Source organism: Poeciliopsis prolifica, unplaced genomic scaffold (genome assembly GCF_027474105.1).
Source record: "Poeciliopsis prolifica strain line A6 unplaced genomic scaffold, Auburn_PproV2 SCAFFOLD018, whole genome shotgun sequence".
NCBI lineage: Eukaryota > Metazoa > Chordata > Actinopteri > Cyprinodontiformes > Poeciliidae > Poeciliopsis > Poeciliopsis prolifica.
In genome coordinates, this window is record NW_026562393.1 from 6438920 (window position 1) to 6457019 (window position 18100).

The following is an 18100-nucleotide window of genomic DNA, read 5'->3' on the forward strand; positions in this document are numbered from 1 at the left end:
CTCATTTTCACTATCCACACCAAGTCCTGAGCAGAAAAAAAAACAGTTTGACAATATCTAAGGGGGTGAAAAAAAACAATGCTTTATGCCCTTGATCTTAAGAAATTTCACACAAAAAAAAAAGATTGATATTGAGCAGTGCGTAAAAGTTTATCAACTCCAGCAAACTAGAGTAGGACCAGTTGTCCACAAATGGACAAAACAGGAAATGGAGGTCAACTTTTCCATGAGTCAAATAAATTACTCCAAAAGCGCAGGTAGCAGAAACCCCAGAGGAAAACATCTGCCGATCAGTTTGCTACCTTTGCTACCTCCATTAATTAATTGTAATTTGATGCAGGTCACATTTATGGAGGATAAAAATATTCATAAAAATATCTAACAAACTGGTTACACTTAAAACACCTTAGAAAATATGGTTGATGTTGCCCTCAATGAACACACCATAAATGTCTTTGATTTATTGTAGAAAGCAGACGTTCCCAGAAATTTAATACATATTCACTCTGACAACAACAAAGCAAATTGCTTCATCCTTCTGCAGGTTCCTTGAAGTGTGAAACTTGAAGGAAGAGTAGCTCTTTTGAAGGCAGGTAGAAGGCGTTGCAGGCCTGAGAGGTGCTGGAAAGGGCATGTCCAAACAGACTTTTGTCCCTGAGTGATGGGCCACGGGAAAAGGTAACGGGACACCTTGGCCTTGCTCTGATGTCAACACAGTCATGTGAATCCCAGCTGTGAGCACTGAAGAAGGTCCAGGAGACAATAGCAGGATCTGTTTGAGCTTTCACAGAATCAACAAGCTTTGTTGCTGTCACTGCCATTTATTAGCAGAGAATGTTTGTTTCTACCTTTGAAATGAAATAAGATGTGAAGTTTCACTTTATCTCTTATTGCAGATGTTTTAAGCTGGAAAGGTAAAGAATTATCTTTTCAAAGGTCCAATCTGATTAAAATAGACAGGTTTGCTGTAGTTTCCTACAGTTGGATTTGATAAGGATGTTCCAGAAGCTTTAATAAACGAGGTCTGATTGTTATCTTGCTGGAAAACCCAAAGGCATCCAAGTTCTAGCCAAGATGGACAAAAAAAAATGGATCTAGTTCTCTGCCTACATTCGTCCACTCATTTTGTGCTTAAAGACAACAGTCTCACAGCATGATGCCACCACCCCCGTGCTCGGCACAACATCCAAAGGTTTATTGGGCTCACCTTGACTCCTGCAAACATTCTTCTTGTCATCAGCAGGTTTGAGTCTTGGTGGTTCCTGGACTGGTCTTCTCCCAAAACAACATGTTTTGCATTGAGATGGTAGTTTCAGCTTAAATAGCTTCACTGATAGACAAACTCCTTTCTGTGCAGCTTGCACACAACAATAGTCTTTTTGGAGCAAAATGTAACTTCCAGTTGGTTGGAAGCATCTTTTTTGTCTGTCACTATTGTTTGTACATGCTGCATTTACAAGTGTACCAGAAGCATGGAAATACAAAGGTTCTGGAAGGAACCAAAAAAAAAAAAAATGTGATAACATTTTCAACACATCAAAATCTCTGTAATTAATTAATCAAAATTAACTTATTAAAGTCTCATCCCTGTATGTATATAAAGGGTCATTGAATGTTTGCACACACTCATTTTTTCATGAATACATTTTGGAGTCTTTTAAATATTTACAAGAATAAAAAGTAAGAATCAGGTTCACAAGTTTAAATTCAATTTTCATTTTATTTAATCCACAGGTTCAAAATGATACACACAGGCTTAAATACATACACCACAACTGATATTTGGCGATATCTTTTTGCAAATTGCTAAGATTTTTATTTTAAGTCAAGAGTTTGTTTTAATTCTGGTCGGATGTACAACCATTCTTTTTAATGCAATTGTTAGTGTTCATTCCTGTTGGGTCAAACCTTCACTTTAGAGGGTTAAGATATCTTTCTTTGATGTGTTATAGTGGCTTTTCATCCAAATAATATTAATTGTGCAACACTTGGCACAACATATTTCCAGAGAAAGGCTGTTCCAAGTAAACAGGGATCCAGTAATGTCTCAGCAGTGGCATTCTACTGATGTTGACTCCTTGTAATAGCATCATAAGTCAGAGAGAGGGCAGCAAACGTCACTGAATACCATTACCTTGTTACTGCTTTCAATCAATTGATTTATTTCTTTAGAAAATAATTTGATATTAAACTAAAAAAAACAAAACAAACAATGGGTAGAAATTGCTTTCATCCAAAGAGATGCAAACGAATGCATGCATCGTGTTGATTAACAATATCAGTGTTGATGCTGATTTGACTGTTATTTTATTCTGAAAGACATAGAAAGGTATTGCTTTGCACTAAAAGCTATTGTATTGTTCATATGTAAAATAAATAAGTTTTAAAGAATGTTTTGTGTATATTTTATGTGAAAAATGTAGAATAAAATGATTAATTTGACTTCTCACCCTTTTGGATAAATTAACTTAAAACTGAAATGCAATAAAACATTCTGTCTTGAATGTCAAAACTGAATACAATAAATCAATTCCTGCACATTGTGCATCAAGCAAGTTGTGCATTCATTTTTTTCTGTACACCACCATGATCTGTAATAATCTAAGTTACAAACAGTAAGTTTTCCCAGAAAGTCATTCGGAAACGTAAAAGTGTCACTGGCGTGATTATCACTAGTACATCATGATCTCCTTAGGGGCGTCCTCTGTGGGCCTCTCCTGTTCCCGTCTGTGAGTGTAGGCTGCGTGGTCGTACAGGTAGATCAACAAGATGGCCAGCAGAGAGAGCACCGCATAAGGGATGAGCAGGAAATACCCGACCCTCACCTCCAACCTTTTCTGAGTCAGCTCTACGTCGGTAATGTCAGCAATGCTGGGAACCAATTCCTCTTGCATTTTGGTCAGAATGAGGTTCAGCACGTAAATGATGAGGACCAGAACAGACGAGCATGCTGCAGGTAGAAAAGATTGCATTCAGCCCAACTTCACATCATCCTGATTTAATGCAGTTTATTACAAAAGAATTCCTAGCCACTAAGTTTTTCCATGTACATAACAACACGTCTTTCATGCATCTCATGCAGGTTCTAATTTAAGTTGTAACTTTATTCATGGTTTCCCTCTGTAAGTCATTTTTTCCTATGATTCCTCAACTTATGTTTTCATTGCCTAAAGATTTTTATGAACGTTTTTTATGCTCTCATCTTTGGCTTGCTTCCACCTGCATTATGCTCCTCCCCACTTCCACACCACGTTATGCTCATCGTCCAGCCAGTCAGCTTTGAGGTAAGGCGTTGTTTTTATAGGTTTGCAGTTGTGCCAATCTCTTTCAGTTGTTAGATTATTGATTAAACGTGAAATAATCAAAGTTTAGGATGATGTTTTAATTTTATTCAGAGTGAGATTAAAGGGATGAAATACAAATGCTGTCACACTTCTTCCACTTTGCTATTATTTACTGTTAACATAAAATCAAAACAAGATCCTTAGACTCTTGTGGTGTATGAATACTGTTTAATTGTAGCACCACTCACCGCTGATGGAGGAGCAGGTGTAAACCCCATTAGGGCCCATGTAGGTCTCGTAAGGGTTACTGACGCTGTTGTAGAGTGAGATGAGAATGCTCAGGCCAGAAGTCAGGAAACACACAGCCAGCAGCCCCACACACAGACCGTGGAGAACCAGGGGAGCCTTTTCTATGGGTAACAATGCTTTAAACACTGCAAATAGACATAAAATATTAGACTAGTAGGTCCTGTAATGCATCAACGTTTAAAGAATACACAATAATCTAATCAGATTGAAACTTATTTTGAATTGATTCTCCTTTTAAGATCTTAAACTTTTACAGATTACAGCCCTTTTTTATAGTTCGTTATCTTAAGGGATACCAGTGTTACGGAACTTATATCCCTTAATAGACCAAGAATTGTTACCTTCAAATTTTTCCTCACTGCCAAAGCTGGGACAGGTGTTTCTTATTAACTTTCCATTGAAAAGGCCCATCGTTATTTCTGCACTTCCATTGTTGCTCCCAAATCCTTCACAATCCATTATCGTTGTAGACCATGTCGTGGACATGGCATACCCAAGCAAACCAATAGATATGGCAGTGAGCATCGCGCTCAAAAGAAAAAACAAAGTCTTTTTTAAAGATGGCATTGTTCTCTATTTTCCAAATGTTCTTGATAAAATCCAAGCGTCTCTTCAGGTAAACACCTCTGAAGCTTAGGAAAAGGAAAAGGAACCCTTTTTCAGTCTTCTGTCAGCACTGAATTGGTTAGCTCTCCTGGGTGGAGTGAAGTGTGGACCTGGGGGACCATAAAATCTCCTGTTTATTACTGCGACCTTTGGAGTGACAAGAGGAAAGACTGAGGTGGTTGTCATAGGAGAAACCGTTTCAAAACACGATAACGTCGTCACATCAGTCAAGAGTGTGTGAAATGAGAACTTGATGTAATTCAGGAATTTTTTTATTCAGGAAGAGAAGAAATTATACTGTCACTTTGATTTCATAACATTACAAAAATAAAACATTTTAAACTAAAATTCACTTTGAAGCTACTTTTATGGATATTTGTTTCTTGTCTTGGATTCAAAGTCCTGATCTTTATATTCTCATAAAATCAGATTAATAATTTACTTTACCCTAAAAACCTCACTGAAAGACTACTGATTATTGAATCGTATAAATGCGTCACTCATGATGGCTCTAAAACCATGACAGGCGGTGGCCATGATTATGTGATCACAGAGGCCATAAAGGAATAATAATAGAAGTGCAGCCATGAAAACAAACATTGAATGAAGGACATTGAAAGAGAAAAGCAATTTTCATGTTTTGTACTTTATCCAACAGAGAACCATCCAAGAGAAATCCTGGCAGGAAACGTAACAAAATTAGAATTTAGAAACTTTACAAAAACATGAACTCAAACTATTTACTAACTTGAAGTACTGAGGTTTTAGCTATTCTATTTTATTATGAGGTGGACTTTAGACTAGGAATGGGTGGCCTTTTCCGGTTCATTGGTGGAAAAAAGATTTGATGATAAACTTAGTCATGATTTTTATGAGCTGCTGGTGACAACAATCATCACCAACCATTTACAGCTGATATTGTAAATATAATGCTACATGTCACTGGATTTTCTGGTAGACTTCCTTGTTTTATGGAAAGATTGTGCACCACAATTGGAGCCTCAAACCATCACACTATCACCAATAACTGTAGATGTAACGATCTTTGGTTTGTGATTCTCCCTGTGATGTCATTTCTACCCTGTCTTTTGTTTGTTTGTTTGTTTTTACCTCAGCCAAGGGAAATATAGTCTGTGGTATTAGAGATGTTGTTCTTGTTTCTTTTTCTTTGTGAGTTGGTGATTCATTGATGGCCTCTTGGATTAAATTTGGAAGGTTGGCCTCTTCTGGGAAAGTTTCTTCATTGATCCATGTTTTCTCCATTTATCCATAATGACTCTTGGTTCTTTTCCCAACATCTACTCAGAGCAGCTCGATTCAGCTCTGCTCACTTATATTGGTTTTCCACTAATAATGGATACGTGGCACCAGCCTCCTTCTAAGTACCTATAATATTGGGGATCCAAGTGAACGAGTCAGGGTGAAAACGTGACTTCAGAAGACAGTCGATTAATGATTGGTTACAGGGCGGAGTCACTGGTTTTATCACACTCTCCTGTTCTTCTCTACCCAGACTTTCTTCTTTTTTGAATCAGACATAAAGATTTGCACAATGTGAACATAGCTTCCATGTTCACATTGTTGTGTTTATGTTGTGTACAGATCACTTCACACTAGTTAGACTCAGGGCTGCCCAAGTACATGACAACCCCACCCACCACAAATTGTAATGGAACCCCATCTGAACCAAGTAGAGTTGAGCGGAGTTGAGCCATGCTGTAGAAGGGCCTAGTGTGATTCACTGGAGTCTAATAGCCGTAGAAATGACTTTGTAACTATTTTCATGCTAGTAAATGTCAATTAAATATATTCTTGAATGTTTTTCAGGGCCTGGTGCATTACATTTTAAGATCTTGTAGTCTTGATGTTGTCTAGCAGATTAAGAAGATTTATAATTACACAGGGCTGATAGCAATCAGGCTTTGGAGTGCCTAACAAAAGAATGTGATTAGTCACAATCAATTAATCAATTTAACCACGGGGCAGTGGCTTTTACACATGCAGTAGGCTGGTTGGAATACTTTTTTTCCACTTAATAAACTCCTAATATAAAAACTACATTTTGAATTTACTTTATATTGCTTTATAAAAATAAAAATAAAAACCTGTATGCATTATTTTCCTTTAAATAATGAGTCAAAACAGATCCGATCTAAAAAAAAAATTTGAAAATGGACTAAAAACACATATGATTAATTGGTCTTTAGAAACCAAATAATACATTTAAGAAAAAGACATATTCAGAGGACACATAATGCAAATAAAACAAATGCAAGACACTTCTTTGATTGAATTAGAATCAATCAGTTTGAAAAGCATAGATCTTCAGGTCAAACCCCAAACAATTAAAAGATCAAAATTGAGGATAAACTGGCTGGTTTTGACGTTGTCATGCAGCTGTTGACCAGCAGGTGTCACCCTATCCCGATAGCTTGGATGTTGGAGCTGACAGGCAGCTTCTGTTGTGTTGGAGTAAAACCTCTAACTCCACCTTCTCCACTGACAGGCGGCAACACCGAACCTCTGCCTCGCCTCTTTCCGACAATCTGCTCTCAGGACTTAATATCCAAAGCCATAAGAAGGGTGAGTTTTACGTTTTGACTGCGTCGTTTCGTCTCTAAAAAATCCACGTTGGTGTTAATTAACCTAGCAGGGAGCGTCATCATTCCAGCAGCGTGTTGCTCCGTCTTACCTGTCCTTTACGCACCGCGGCAGGCAGCGGCGTGCTGATTTTTTTTTCTCCCTGGTGAAGCGTCCATTTCAGGTGTGTTTGTTGCTTTAATGCTTGAGTCAACCCGACTGTCGGTTTGGTTCGCCTTGTTTATGTTTGTGGAACCGTTTTCCTGTCAACCTGCAGCGTCTTCAGTCAGCCTGGTGCGTCAAAGTAGGTTATTGGATCAGGCTTTTGGAGTTTCTCCTGCCTGCATTCCGTGTTTTCCTATTTCCTATTCTGTTCGTCTTTTGCCTTATTTCCAGTCAAACATGCTTGTTTTCCTCATATTCTGACGCTGACTCGGTTTTTGATTGAGCTTCAGTTGAGCCACTTCCAACATGTCGGTGAGCTGCGGGTGGATTGATGGATAAGCCATGAGTTATTTCTCCTCTTTACTGCATGAGTTAGCTAAGGATTTATGAGGGGTTTTTTTCTATTTTGCTCATCATGGATGGCTGTGTGACATGTATTAATCCCTTTAGGCGGGCTCTGTAGCAGGGGAGGTCAGAGGTCAGGGGCAGCAACAGATCAGCATCCTTGTTGCAGACTGCCTGCAGTGCCCAACTGGATGAACTGTGAGTAATGTGCCCATAAGATTCATATTCCTCTTTGCATTTTGTTTTGTCTCTTTGCAACATTTTCTGGAGAGTTGCATGTCAAAGCAAGCAGGCATTTAGAAAACTTTCAAATGATGCCAACTTGATGTGTGCAGGCTGAAAATGAAGACAGCTGCAGCATTTTAAAGGCTGGATTCTGTGATAAATCATGTAACTGAGTTCACATGGAAAACTGGGAAGAGATGTTGCCCAAAAGACACATTTTTTTTAGATCTTTTGGTGAAGTGTGCAACAAATTTATGCATGTTCTGTTTCTTGTCTTTTTTTTTATCTTTGCACTGAAGAGATTTTAATTGGCCAATTTGCTGGGATTCCTACATATTTTGTTTTTGTAAAAATCCAATTCCTCTCTGTCCTTTTTTAACCTATGTTGCAGTAATGAAGTTACTATGAATTTATGGTAGATAATAATCTACACTGGTTAGTCTGGAAGCTGCAAAAGCCAATGACTCTAAGCAAGAAAAGTAGGAATTAAAATGGATGAATAGATAGTTTATTTACAGATGAATGAACTGATGTATCATTGAGACAGTGTGATGCTGTCTGTAATAGTCTGACAATCTAAATATTTTTCTATATTCTGTTTATATTTCTCCATACTAATTCAAAACTAGAACCTCACTTAATAAAATTGTAGATTTTTTCAGACTTTCTCTTTGATCTGCTTTGATCAGGTGGCCTGCAGGTCAGAAGCTGAAAAATCTGTTAAAAGTTAAGTTTTCTGACCATTACGATGTAAAGTGTCCTTATTCATGTGTAGGATATTGATGAATTATCTTTCATTTAGTATATTATGATTTTCCATTTTTTTCTCATGCATTTCTCCGTATTTAAATCCTATTTTAACGACCTCTGCACTCACCCTTTCCCGCTGTTCTACTTGTAGAATTAAACACCTTGAGATTGAATGAGCTCTTTATTGTCACGTGGAGTTGCTGCTAAATTACTTTGAATAAATCTGTTTGTCAACCTGACATGGGCAATTACTGCAGATTAAAGCAGGGCTGCTTTCTAAATGAGAAAACGAGAGAAGAATTCATGCTTATAATTGACTGCGATTAAGTTGCATCGGCTCTGAAAATAAGAAATTAACGATGAGAAGCACATTTAGAGGCCTGACTTCTCTTCCTCAGGGCTAATATCAAAGCTGACTACTGGACACTTTCAATTTCAATTAGCGACTTTATTATCAGTGACACCTTGATTTGAATATCTTCATCTTTCATTCTGTCTTCACAGTGTGTGATGTTTTGGACTGAATTCTAAATTTGGTGCGCCATAAATCCAAAGGGACAAGCAAAACCTCATTTATGATACCTAGTAAAGGTAAAAACATACAGTGTTTATTGGTGCCAACATTTATAAAATGTACTTTAAATGATATGCATTTAATCTTGGATTCTCTATTACTGATTTCCCAAGTTAGACAACTTGAAATGAAGTTGATTTATAGTAATTAAGCCCAGAACCCACAACAGCTGTAATGATATGGCCTTATGGCACTGTCTGAAATTTTGAAGCCAGTTTAAGTTTAAGTCCTGTGTTATTTAATTATTTGTGGAACCTGGAGATAATGACATCAGACAATTCATCAAACAGGTTCAAGATTAATACTGTTGAACCAAATTCCCAAAAAGTTCCAAACTTGTAGGAAGACAAATCTAGAAATTGATGAAAAGTATGGAATTCTGTAATCCAAGATACATAGGAACCATGATCAATACACATGGCTATTTTAATGAGTAACAATCTGAAAAGTGTGGCATGCATTTATATCCAGCCCTTCCTACTATGAAGCTCAACTCTATAATTTAGTGCAAACAATTTCTTTCAGTAGTGATCTATTTACTAAACAGAGTTAACTTCTGTGTAATTTCATTTCAGAATAAGTCCAACTGTTCTGAGGAGGCATCAGAGGTTTGTTAAAGGACATTAGTAAACAAACAATCTCACAAACACCAAGCAATACACCTGGCAGGGCAGAGAGAAAGATGCAGAGAAGTTTAAACATTTATAAAAAAATATCTAACGTAGAAGCCTGAACAGAGGACTGTTCAATCCATCATCTAAAAACAGATCGTATACATGCACTGGCTTCATTAACTAATAATTAGCCAGGAGATTATGGACAGAGTTAAATACTAATGGTCCTGGAAGAAACCCTGTTAAAGGCTGTCTAAGATTTATCCTTCCAGCTGTAAAACAATCCTAAACCAGAACTGGAATGGAGCAGTTTAGATCAAAGCTTATCAATGTCAATCTAGTCAAAATTCAGATCAAAATATTTTGACTAGTTTAATTGAAAGAATTATTAGGCAAAGATGCTCTCTGTCCGTTCTGACTGATGGAGCTACTTTTTCCACGTGACAGATGTTTAGGTCTACAGACAAAGCTGGTGAAGATATAACCCCAAAAACTTAATAATTATGAATCCACACAAACATAATTGTTTAGGAAAAAAAAGTTTTATTTTCTCTCAATTTCACAATTCGACATCAGTTTGTGTTAATCTTTCACATAAAGTTGGAACAAAAGACATTAAATTCTGTAGTTTGTGGTTCATAAAACTGCTGCATTTATTTGAATGTAATTTAATGCCCAGGCAACGCCCCGCTCGTTGCCTTGGCAGTAAGAATATCTGCTGTAACCGTTATGTCCAATGAAACTTTTTCCTTGGGTGGCCCAATTTATCATATACATAAAGAAGTTTAGGTGAGGTTTGTTTGCACCAGATGGTGTTTCATCTCCTAATAAAACAGAGCTTCTAGCTAACTTAATCTTACATTTAATTACTCTGTAACACTTCCAAGAAGTCTGTCCTCTGTTTTCTTTCCCCCCCTGTTATAAACTATAAAATGGCATATTGGGAAGCCTGTGAAGTGGATGCTGTCTGAGTGTGGGCGTGCTGGGTGAAACAAACATGCGGCATGTGGCAACTGATAAAATCCTCTGTGAGCTTTGGGAGGAACTAGTTGTGCAAACCTGGAGTGTCTGACAGCTTGCTGGATATTACACTCAAGTTAACAGCCCTGTAGTATATCCCACGTCTTCCCTACTCTATTGTAATACCCTGAAATACTTGGATTCTTCTTCTGAGCCGCCCTGATGCGTCGAATCAAAGCGCTTTGCTGCAAATGGATGAACGGTTTCTCATCCCTAAAATTAATTGGTGTTAATTTTAGGGATGAGCCCTACCAGAACAAGCACTTATTGTCTAACAGTGAGAACGATGTCAGTCGACATCAAAACAGGCTGGTTAAGATAGAAGTGGGTGTTATTAGGCAGGATTCCTGTGCAATGTTGTGAAAATGTTTCTCTACACAGAATATAGTGGAATATCCCCTCAATATTCCACTATAAAGTTCATCCATCGATCATTTATCCTTTTTTCCTTCATGTTATCCATTTATCACTTATTCATAAATTCTTCCTTCCATCCATCATGTATTCACCCATCCATACATCATTTATAGATTCTTCATTCCTTCCTTTTCTTCCTACCTTTCATCCATCATTCATCCTTCCTTCTTCTCATCCAACATTTATTCATCTGTTCTTCCTTCCTTCAATGCATTCATCATTTCTTCATCCATCCATCCAATCTCTCGATCTGTCTCTTATTTATTATCAATCCATCCAGTCCATTTATTGATCCTCAGCAACTGCAGATATACATTTAGAGATCACTGTGTGAGTGGAAGACTCTTTATTCATCCTTGCTCTGTGTAATTCTCCTTTTTACTAAAGCTTAGAAATTAAAGCATGAAAATATGAAAATACATTTTTCTTTAAAAAATATTTCTACAATTTGGCTTAAAACAACTTGGGTCACCAGAAATTGCACTCTGGAAAAGTAAGGAAGTCTGACATTGAATCTATAGGATCCCTGGTTACAGTCAGGTAAATGCTGTTTGTACTTGTGCTTTATTAGCACATTAAGCTGCAGTGTGTTGCAACCGGAGGCTTCTTTGTACTTGCAGGTGGTGCTGCAGAAGGCAGACCCTGCAGTCTGTGTTTGGATTTTGGCATCATGTTGAAATTATTTAATAACAATGGGGGAAAAAAATTTTTATGCCATACAGAGAGACAAGACTAGAGTCTAACCCTTCACTTTTAAACTGGAAAGGGCTAAAAGGGCTTTTCCAATTCCAAGTAACTGGAATAGGAGTCACCTGGGACCTGGTGTGCATTGTGTGGGATGCTATTTCTTTTAATAAAGAATGAAGTGGGAACTGGAATCAAAACGAAACCTTGGAAAGGAGAATATGAGCACTGCTGTGGTGCGCTTGCTTCCTGCTTCGAGGAATTTCTGGGGAATCAGAAACCCCATGGAGCGCTCGGTGACAGAGAGGCTGCGTCATTCAACATGTGGAGAGTGTACAGCTGTGCAAACTGCTATAGGACCTGCCGTGTCTCCCTTTCTCCCACTCATCTGTCCTCGCTGTCTGATCTGTTCCACCCCAGGCTGACACTTGAGGGAAGTGAGACACTCAGTAGTTTTATTATCAGCTGACCTCATACAAAGCCCTTTAAATAGATCAGAACAGTGTGTCCAATTTGGTTTTACTTTTTTCTAATGTGTTGGCGAGGTTTCTGTCACATTGGACCCTGCGGGGGCCCATGCCATCTGTTGCAGGGCCCCTTTTCCTTCCTGTAGCTGCTGAGTTTTTTATGACTGTAACTGGACATCTTGAATGACCCGTTTTTGAGAATCCTTTAAGAAAGAAGTACTCATCAGACAATAGAGAAGAATGCAACTTTATAAACTGATATTTGAGACTGTTTGGATTTGGACTTGTATGAAATATATATATATAAGTGGAATAAAAGAAAAACATCACGATCAGTTTAGCCTAGTGCAATAGAAGTGGATGACATGATTGGCTCTTGGAAGGATTTTGTCCGAGATGCATAAACCTATAATGCATACTTTAGTTTTTCCTGATAATATTATAATCTAATATAATCTCAAAATTAAAGAACATTTCTCATAGCTCTCTAATTCTCTTTTAGAAAAGAAAGCAAGTTAAAAGCAAACTGATTAAAAATGGATATTGTATGAAGGAAAAACTGAAATTTTATTTTTAAGCTATATCCAAACGTGGTTTGCTTTTTGACCGGTGGTGTTGATTAGAAATATTAAAAAAGAGGGTTGACAAAAATTAGACGGAAAGACGATATCGAACCAAAAATGGATTGGTTCATGTCTAATATGAAAAACTTTTTTTTCCCTACGTTAATTGTTAAAGTTGAAAAAGTATGTTGAGATGCACTTTATTAATCTTTAGCCTTCTAGTGTTTGTTTGCCAAAAGTAATATGTTAATAGAAAATGGTGTCATCCAGCACACCTCAGCCAAGAGCGTTTCTCTAAAGAGCAGAGAACTAAACTATCTCCTCAGATGTGTAAGAACCCTTCAGGCCAACTCTGAAAAGAGACTGTAAGGGAGCAACCACTACTGTCTCCTAAGCAACTATTTACAGTGAGCGCAGCAGTGGGACTGGGTAGTAGTTTGTCAGTAAATTCCCTCAAATTAAGCCAAAGTTTAGGCCACAGAAAAGCGTTTCTGTTCTGTCGTTGTCTCACTCCTCGCCTCAGACTCTACTTCAAATGAAAACCACTTGCTTAGTCTGCCTGTTGTGAGGAAAAAATGTGTCCCATGGTCGTAGCGTATGATGTCACTTCACAAGATGTAATATGGGTGGACCCTCCTCAGGCAACACTTAAGTTTCTCCATTGTACATGTGTCAGTTGTTGCTGGACTGCATTGCAAAATAAACTGCAAAGCAGTTAGAGGACAAGCTTAGGAGCATGTTTGCTTCAACTAAAAGACTGAAAGAAAGCCCAACAGTTATGATTATTAATTGTGTACAATAAAGCTCCTTTTGAATAAAAGTGAAACCTGTTCTGGGAAAACGGGGTGCAGTTGAGAAGTTTTAAATCCTTGTACTTTGTGGCTTTATTTCAGTGAAATGAAAGCAGACATTCATCTGCGCTGGTCTAACAGGGATGAATGACGAGGGAAAACAAACATTGTTTTTCTGTGGGAGAACAAAAGGGAAACCCAAAGTGCAGAAGTTGTGCAATATCACCTTGGCACTGGCAGTTGACAACCAAAGATTCAGTCGCAGGATTTTCTGCTTTAAATTAAGCTTGTAAATCTAAGAGATGACAGGGAAGCACTGAGCAGGTTTATTGATATCTAAAATTGTATGCTCATCAAAAGTATGGATCTAGTAGAAAATAAATGAATGACAAGAATCCTCATTTATGCACCTGAGCATATGCAATATTTTATTAAACTGAAATGTTTCAAATCTGCTCGATTTGAAAAGCATACCTGGGTGAAATCTCTCAGTAGAGGAATTTCTTTTTTTATGCATATACCACCTCATACCAGCCGACTACCTGATGTTTATAATGCTGCTTCACATCTCGGGTCTTAAAAGATGATGCAAATTGGGTGAAACTGAACCTTGCGTGTTGCTTTTGCTGCGGAACAAGGCTTCAAAATGAATTGTAAAGGTGGCGCACAGTCCTGAAAAAAGATGATTCCATTCTTTCTCCTTCAGCATCATAAAGTCTGACATCGTGTGGAACGTGCGTCAAACTCTCACCATCTTGTGACTTACTGTATCAGCTGCAGGTAGTTTTAATCCATGAGCTGTGTCACCAAGTGCAATAACATCTTTGCCGTGACACATAAAATCTTTTGCTGCTGAGGCAGTAATGTGGGGTTGTATTCTTTTAGAGGCCTAACATCAAATCTGTTTTATAGTTTGTACGCTCTAAAGCATTTTGCTTCTGGTTGTGTGCCGATAACATGTAAACAGTGTGAGAAAATACTGAATTATAGAGCGAGGAAAAGAATGAGAAGGGTTGTTGATGTGGAGGAGGAGAGCCGTGCTTAATGAATAATGGATGCTTGCTAAAGCAGCCCATTTCCTATTCATTCTTTCAACGCTGATGTAAAGGGAGTTGTGTGTGATCATCATGTCAGTTCTCCAATATTTCCATTGTGCTTTGAGTGGTGGGATGCAGTTTGAAGGCAGAGCAAATGCACCAGCAAACATTTTCGCACAACTTGAAATGTTTCAGTTTATATTCCGACAGTGAATGGAAAGCAAGAATGTAAGCTAAATCATCATATCTTTACAAACGCAGTTGACTGACAGATCTGAGCGTTTCCGGCTGGTTTATCTCAGCTGCAGAGCTTGTGGTTCGTGGTTTGAGATCACTTTTATTAAAACAACCTTTCAACTTCTGAGTCCTGTTAGAAGCTTTTCAACGCCGATGCTTGGATGAGACCTGTGATAGTGTGCAAATGAGTGCAGTTGGATGCGGCAGTGAGTGAGACCACAGTCAGGGGGTTAGCTGACATGCTCTGCATGCTGATGGATACGCTGCAAGCATGCACTGTAAAGCACAAATGTAAAGGAGGAGTGTCAGGTACAGATGAGGAAAGTGAAAGGAAGACTGAAGTGTATACTCAGGAAAAAGGGGAGTGTACAAATTCTTTAGGGATTCCAATTTACTTTCTGTTTTGTTGAGGAATTACAGAAACTATGTCTGTAAATTACAGTGTGAGAGAAAACCTTAGAGATGGATTGATAAAAAGGTAAATGTCAGCAGTAAGAGGTAGAGCTGAATTTAAAAAAATCATCTATTGACTGGAAACTGCATTTTTTAATGCAATAATCATGATTATTGAAAAATCTAAAATCTAATCTTTCTTCAGATAGATACATAAACTTTTCCAAATTGCACTGATGGCAACAAAAGATTGTCGCTGCAGGAAGAAGTTTATAATTTTCAGCGTCGGTGAGTGTGAGAGAGACTTTGGCAGGCAACAAGACAGCTGAAAGTTTGAAAGCAAAGTTGGTCTCTAAAATAAATAAATGTCACACAGATTATATTATTTGTGCTCAGCAGATTTTTTCTCACACCTGACTTTATATTTCATTGTCTGTTCTCAGGACTCGTTTTGTGGAAAACAAATTTTTCAGATTCAGCGTTGACACAGCTTCGTTTACAAGGCACTTTATTATAGAACTATTGATCCCCATATCAGCTGTCTGGTTTTCTCTTATCTCATAACTGAGTTGTCCACTGCATGTGATTAACAGCATTAGGTACGCCAGTCAAGTTCCATATCTTGTTTTTGTATCTGTACAGTTCATAGCACCGTCACATACGTTTTCAAAATAATTTACTGTGAGACGTGATCAATAATAAACTTGAGATGAAAGGTGCTCTTGGATGATTGCATCGATTCAAGCATGTAAGAAAATACCCGTCGCTCTGTGACTGTCACGCTGACCTTCACCAGCGGGGATCTAATCTCGATGTGTTGCGAACATCTTGACTTTGCACCAAAGTGTTGTGACCCAAAACGGCTCTGTGTGCACGATCTCTTCATGCAAGCTCATGCAAATGAACAAAGCTGCACTGTACGATATTTCTGTTTAACATCCCAGCATTTGGTTATACAATATGTTCCCCCACTGGGAAAACACACTGTTGACAATAACAGTCCTCGAAACGCTGCCAAAGCCTTTTTGTGTTCAGCCAGAAAAGCTGCCGGAGCCGCACCATTTGCTCACAGTGACCGGGTATTCGCTTATCATCTGCTGCTCTGACACCAGCAGAGATTCAGAGTGAGAACTAGTAACAGAAGACAATAGGGAACAAATTTGTCTTTACTCGAGATTATTAATGAAAATTCACCCCAGCTTTTTTTCTAAGGCGTTTCAAAATGGAAAAGGCTTTTCAAAATGAAACCACAAGATTTATTTTCAGCATGTTTTATAATATTGATTAAGTCATAGTGAAAAGTGCACTAATCAATCAAACAGAGATTAGGATAGGCCAGTTTCACCTGATTGGCTCTGATCAGTAATCAGCTGATCAAATACCAAAAATATCACTTTTTTTTTTTTCTCGTATTCTTAAAACACATCAAAATATAATGTCGTTTTCAGCCTGATTGCAACTGGGTTGTAGTTTGATGCTCTTGTTTGAGTTTTATAAATTTAGGATTAAGATTTGTGTCATATGATCTAATCTTAAAATTCCTTCGATTTCTGTTGGGTTCATAGACATTGCTCTCTAAGAACCCGCATCAATTACTTTATGCCTATGTGTGACAGACTCTTGGGAAGAAGTAATTGTCACTAGGTCGGACCTCAAAAGAAAATGGAAATTGAGCCTCATTGGTGCATCTCTAAGATTTACAAGCTCAAACAATCTGCCGTTAAAAAGTCCACGTTGTCTGAATCTGTTCCTTTAGAACTGCCACAATTATTTTAATAGGTTCTGTGAAGGGGCATAATGTCAATATTGAGATTTTCAGACTCAGTCTAAAGTGGTTCTCTCTCAAAGAAGCATATTTTTCTTGTTTTAAGTGTTTTATGGTTTTTACAAGAACCATGGGCCAAAATATGAATCAGCGGGTCTGGACATTTGGATAGTCTGATGGACACATCTCTCATCATGGATAAATATATTCATGACATTTTGTTTTCTATGGACCTTAAGAAAAAAATAAAACTATACATTATCAAAAAAAATTACCATTTAACTAATTAAAAAAATACATCAGACTGCAAAGCATCCAAGTTGGATGTATAGAAAGTAGTCTAGTTTTTCTCTGTAGCAGCTTCACAAGTCCTGGAGACGCAGTGTGAGCAACATATGGTGGGGATAATTGAGCAAGTGCTAACAACCCAGTTTCTCCTGCACACACCCATTTACTGTTTCTGCTTCGAAGTTGCCTGGCACCTCTGACAGTGTGGCACTTATGTGTTGGATGATGGAGAGCAGGTCACAGACATTTGTAAAAGAACGCCCAATGTTTTCTCTGCAGCTCCCTGACAACTAAGGCTAAGAGGGGGTAAAAGTGGAGGTTAGAGACCAGAGTGATCATCATGACAATGATCTACCTCTGGGCTGAACATTTGCGGTCATCTTCAGTGGAGAAGAACATTTCAATTCTCAGATTTTATCGATTAGGGGTTAATAAATCCAGTTTTCACTCGGATCTAAAATTATTTAATCTGAAGTAAAGAGACTTTTCTTATTCTTGTTTAATAATTTAGAATAAAATATAAGATTTATGGTAAATTGAGCACACTCTTGCTGCTCTAATGAGATTTAAGAGGGGAAGTAGCAATTTACGATCGGGCAGGTTTCTGGTCACATACGCATGTATGTTCACCCAATACAGAGACTTTGATTCAGTCACCTCTGAACGTATCACAACACTTCTGAAACTTTCTTATGATCAATTAGTTTAAAATAGTAAGGTGATACACAGTTTTTATATTTGTGTAAAACCAAATTCAAAATTTCAACACAAACAAACTATCCAGCAAAGTGGTATGAAGATAATTATTTGGGCTCCCTTCTTGTCTTAGCATATATAGTGACATAAATTAAAACATGTTTCATGGTAACAAGACATTATCATTGAGATGGAAAAAATGTCTTGTTCCACTGGGAGATTATTTCACTTAAAACTAGTGCTTCTTCATCAATATTAAAGAATTTTTGAATTAAAACAAGTTCCTATAA

At 37.7% G+C, this 18100-nt stretch overlaps 2 protein-coding genes across 8 annotated transcripts in view; one reads left to right on the forward strand and one right to left on the reverse strand.

The window, feature by feature from the left end:
- Positions 1-1700: 1700 nt before the first annotated feature.
- Positions 1701-4291, reverse strand: LOC129368049 (clarin-3). The gene is made up of 3 exons (XM_055042833.1): positions 3935-4291; positions 3533-3718; positions 1701-2950 (listed from the first exon to the last, which is right to left on the reverse strand). Exons 1-3 carry the CDS (start codon positions 4158-4160, stop codon positions 2673-2675), a joined length of 690 nt encoding a protein of 229 aa, XP_054898808.1. The 5' UTR covers positions 4161-4291; the 3' UTR covers positions 1701-2672.
- Positions 4292-6693: 2402 nt separating this feature from the next.
- ptprea (protein tyrosine phosphatase receptor type Ea) overlaps positions 6694-18100 on the forward strand; it is a 62540-nt gene continuing 51133 nt past the window's right edge. For 4 of the 7 annotated variants that reach the window (XM_055042819.1, XM_055042824.1, XM_055042823.1 and 1 more), the window contains exons 1-2: positions 6703-6782; positions 7395-7487. The gene's annotated coding sequence lies outside the window, so the exon portion shown is untranslated. The other 3 variants (XM_055042820.1, XM_055042821.1, XM_055042822.1) reach the window with 3 other exon arrangements.

Coding starts and splice junctions, on each gene's coding strand:
- LOC129368049 (XM_055042833.1), bottom strand. CDS start 4,160: ATGCCATCTTTAAAAAAGACTTTGTTTTTTCTTTTGAGCGCGATGCTC. Junction 3,719..3,934: donor CAGTGAGGAAAAATTTGAAG/GTAACAATTCTT, acceptor GTCTATTTGCAG/TGTTTAAAGCATTGTTACCC. Junction 2,951..3,532: donor CACCTGCTCCTCCATCAGCG/GTGAGTGGTGCT, acceptor TTCTACCTGCAG/CATGCTCGTCTGTTCTGGTC.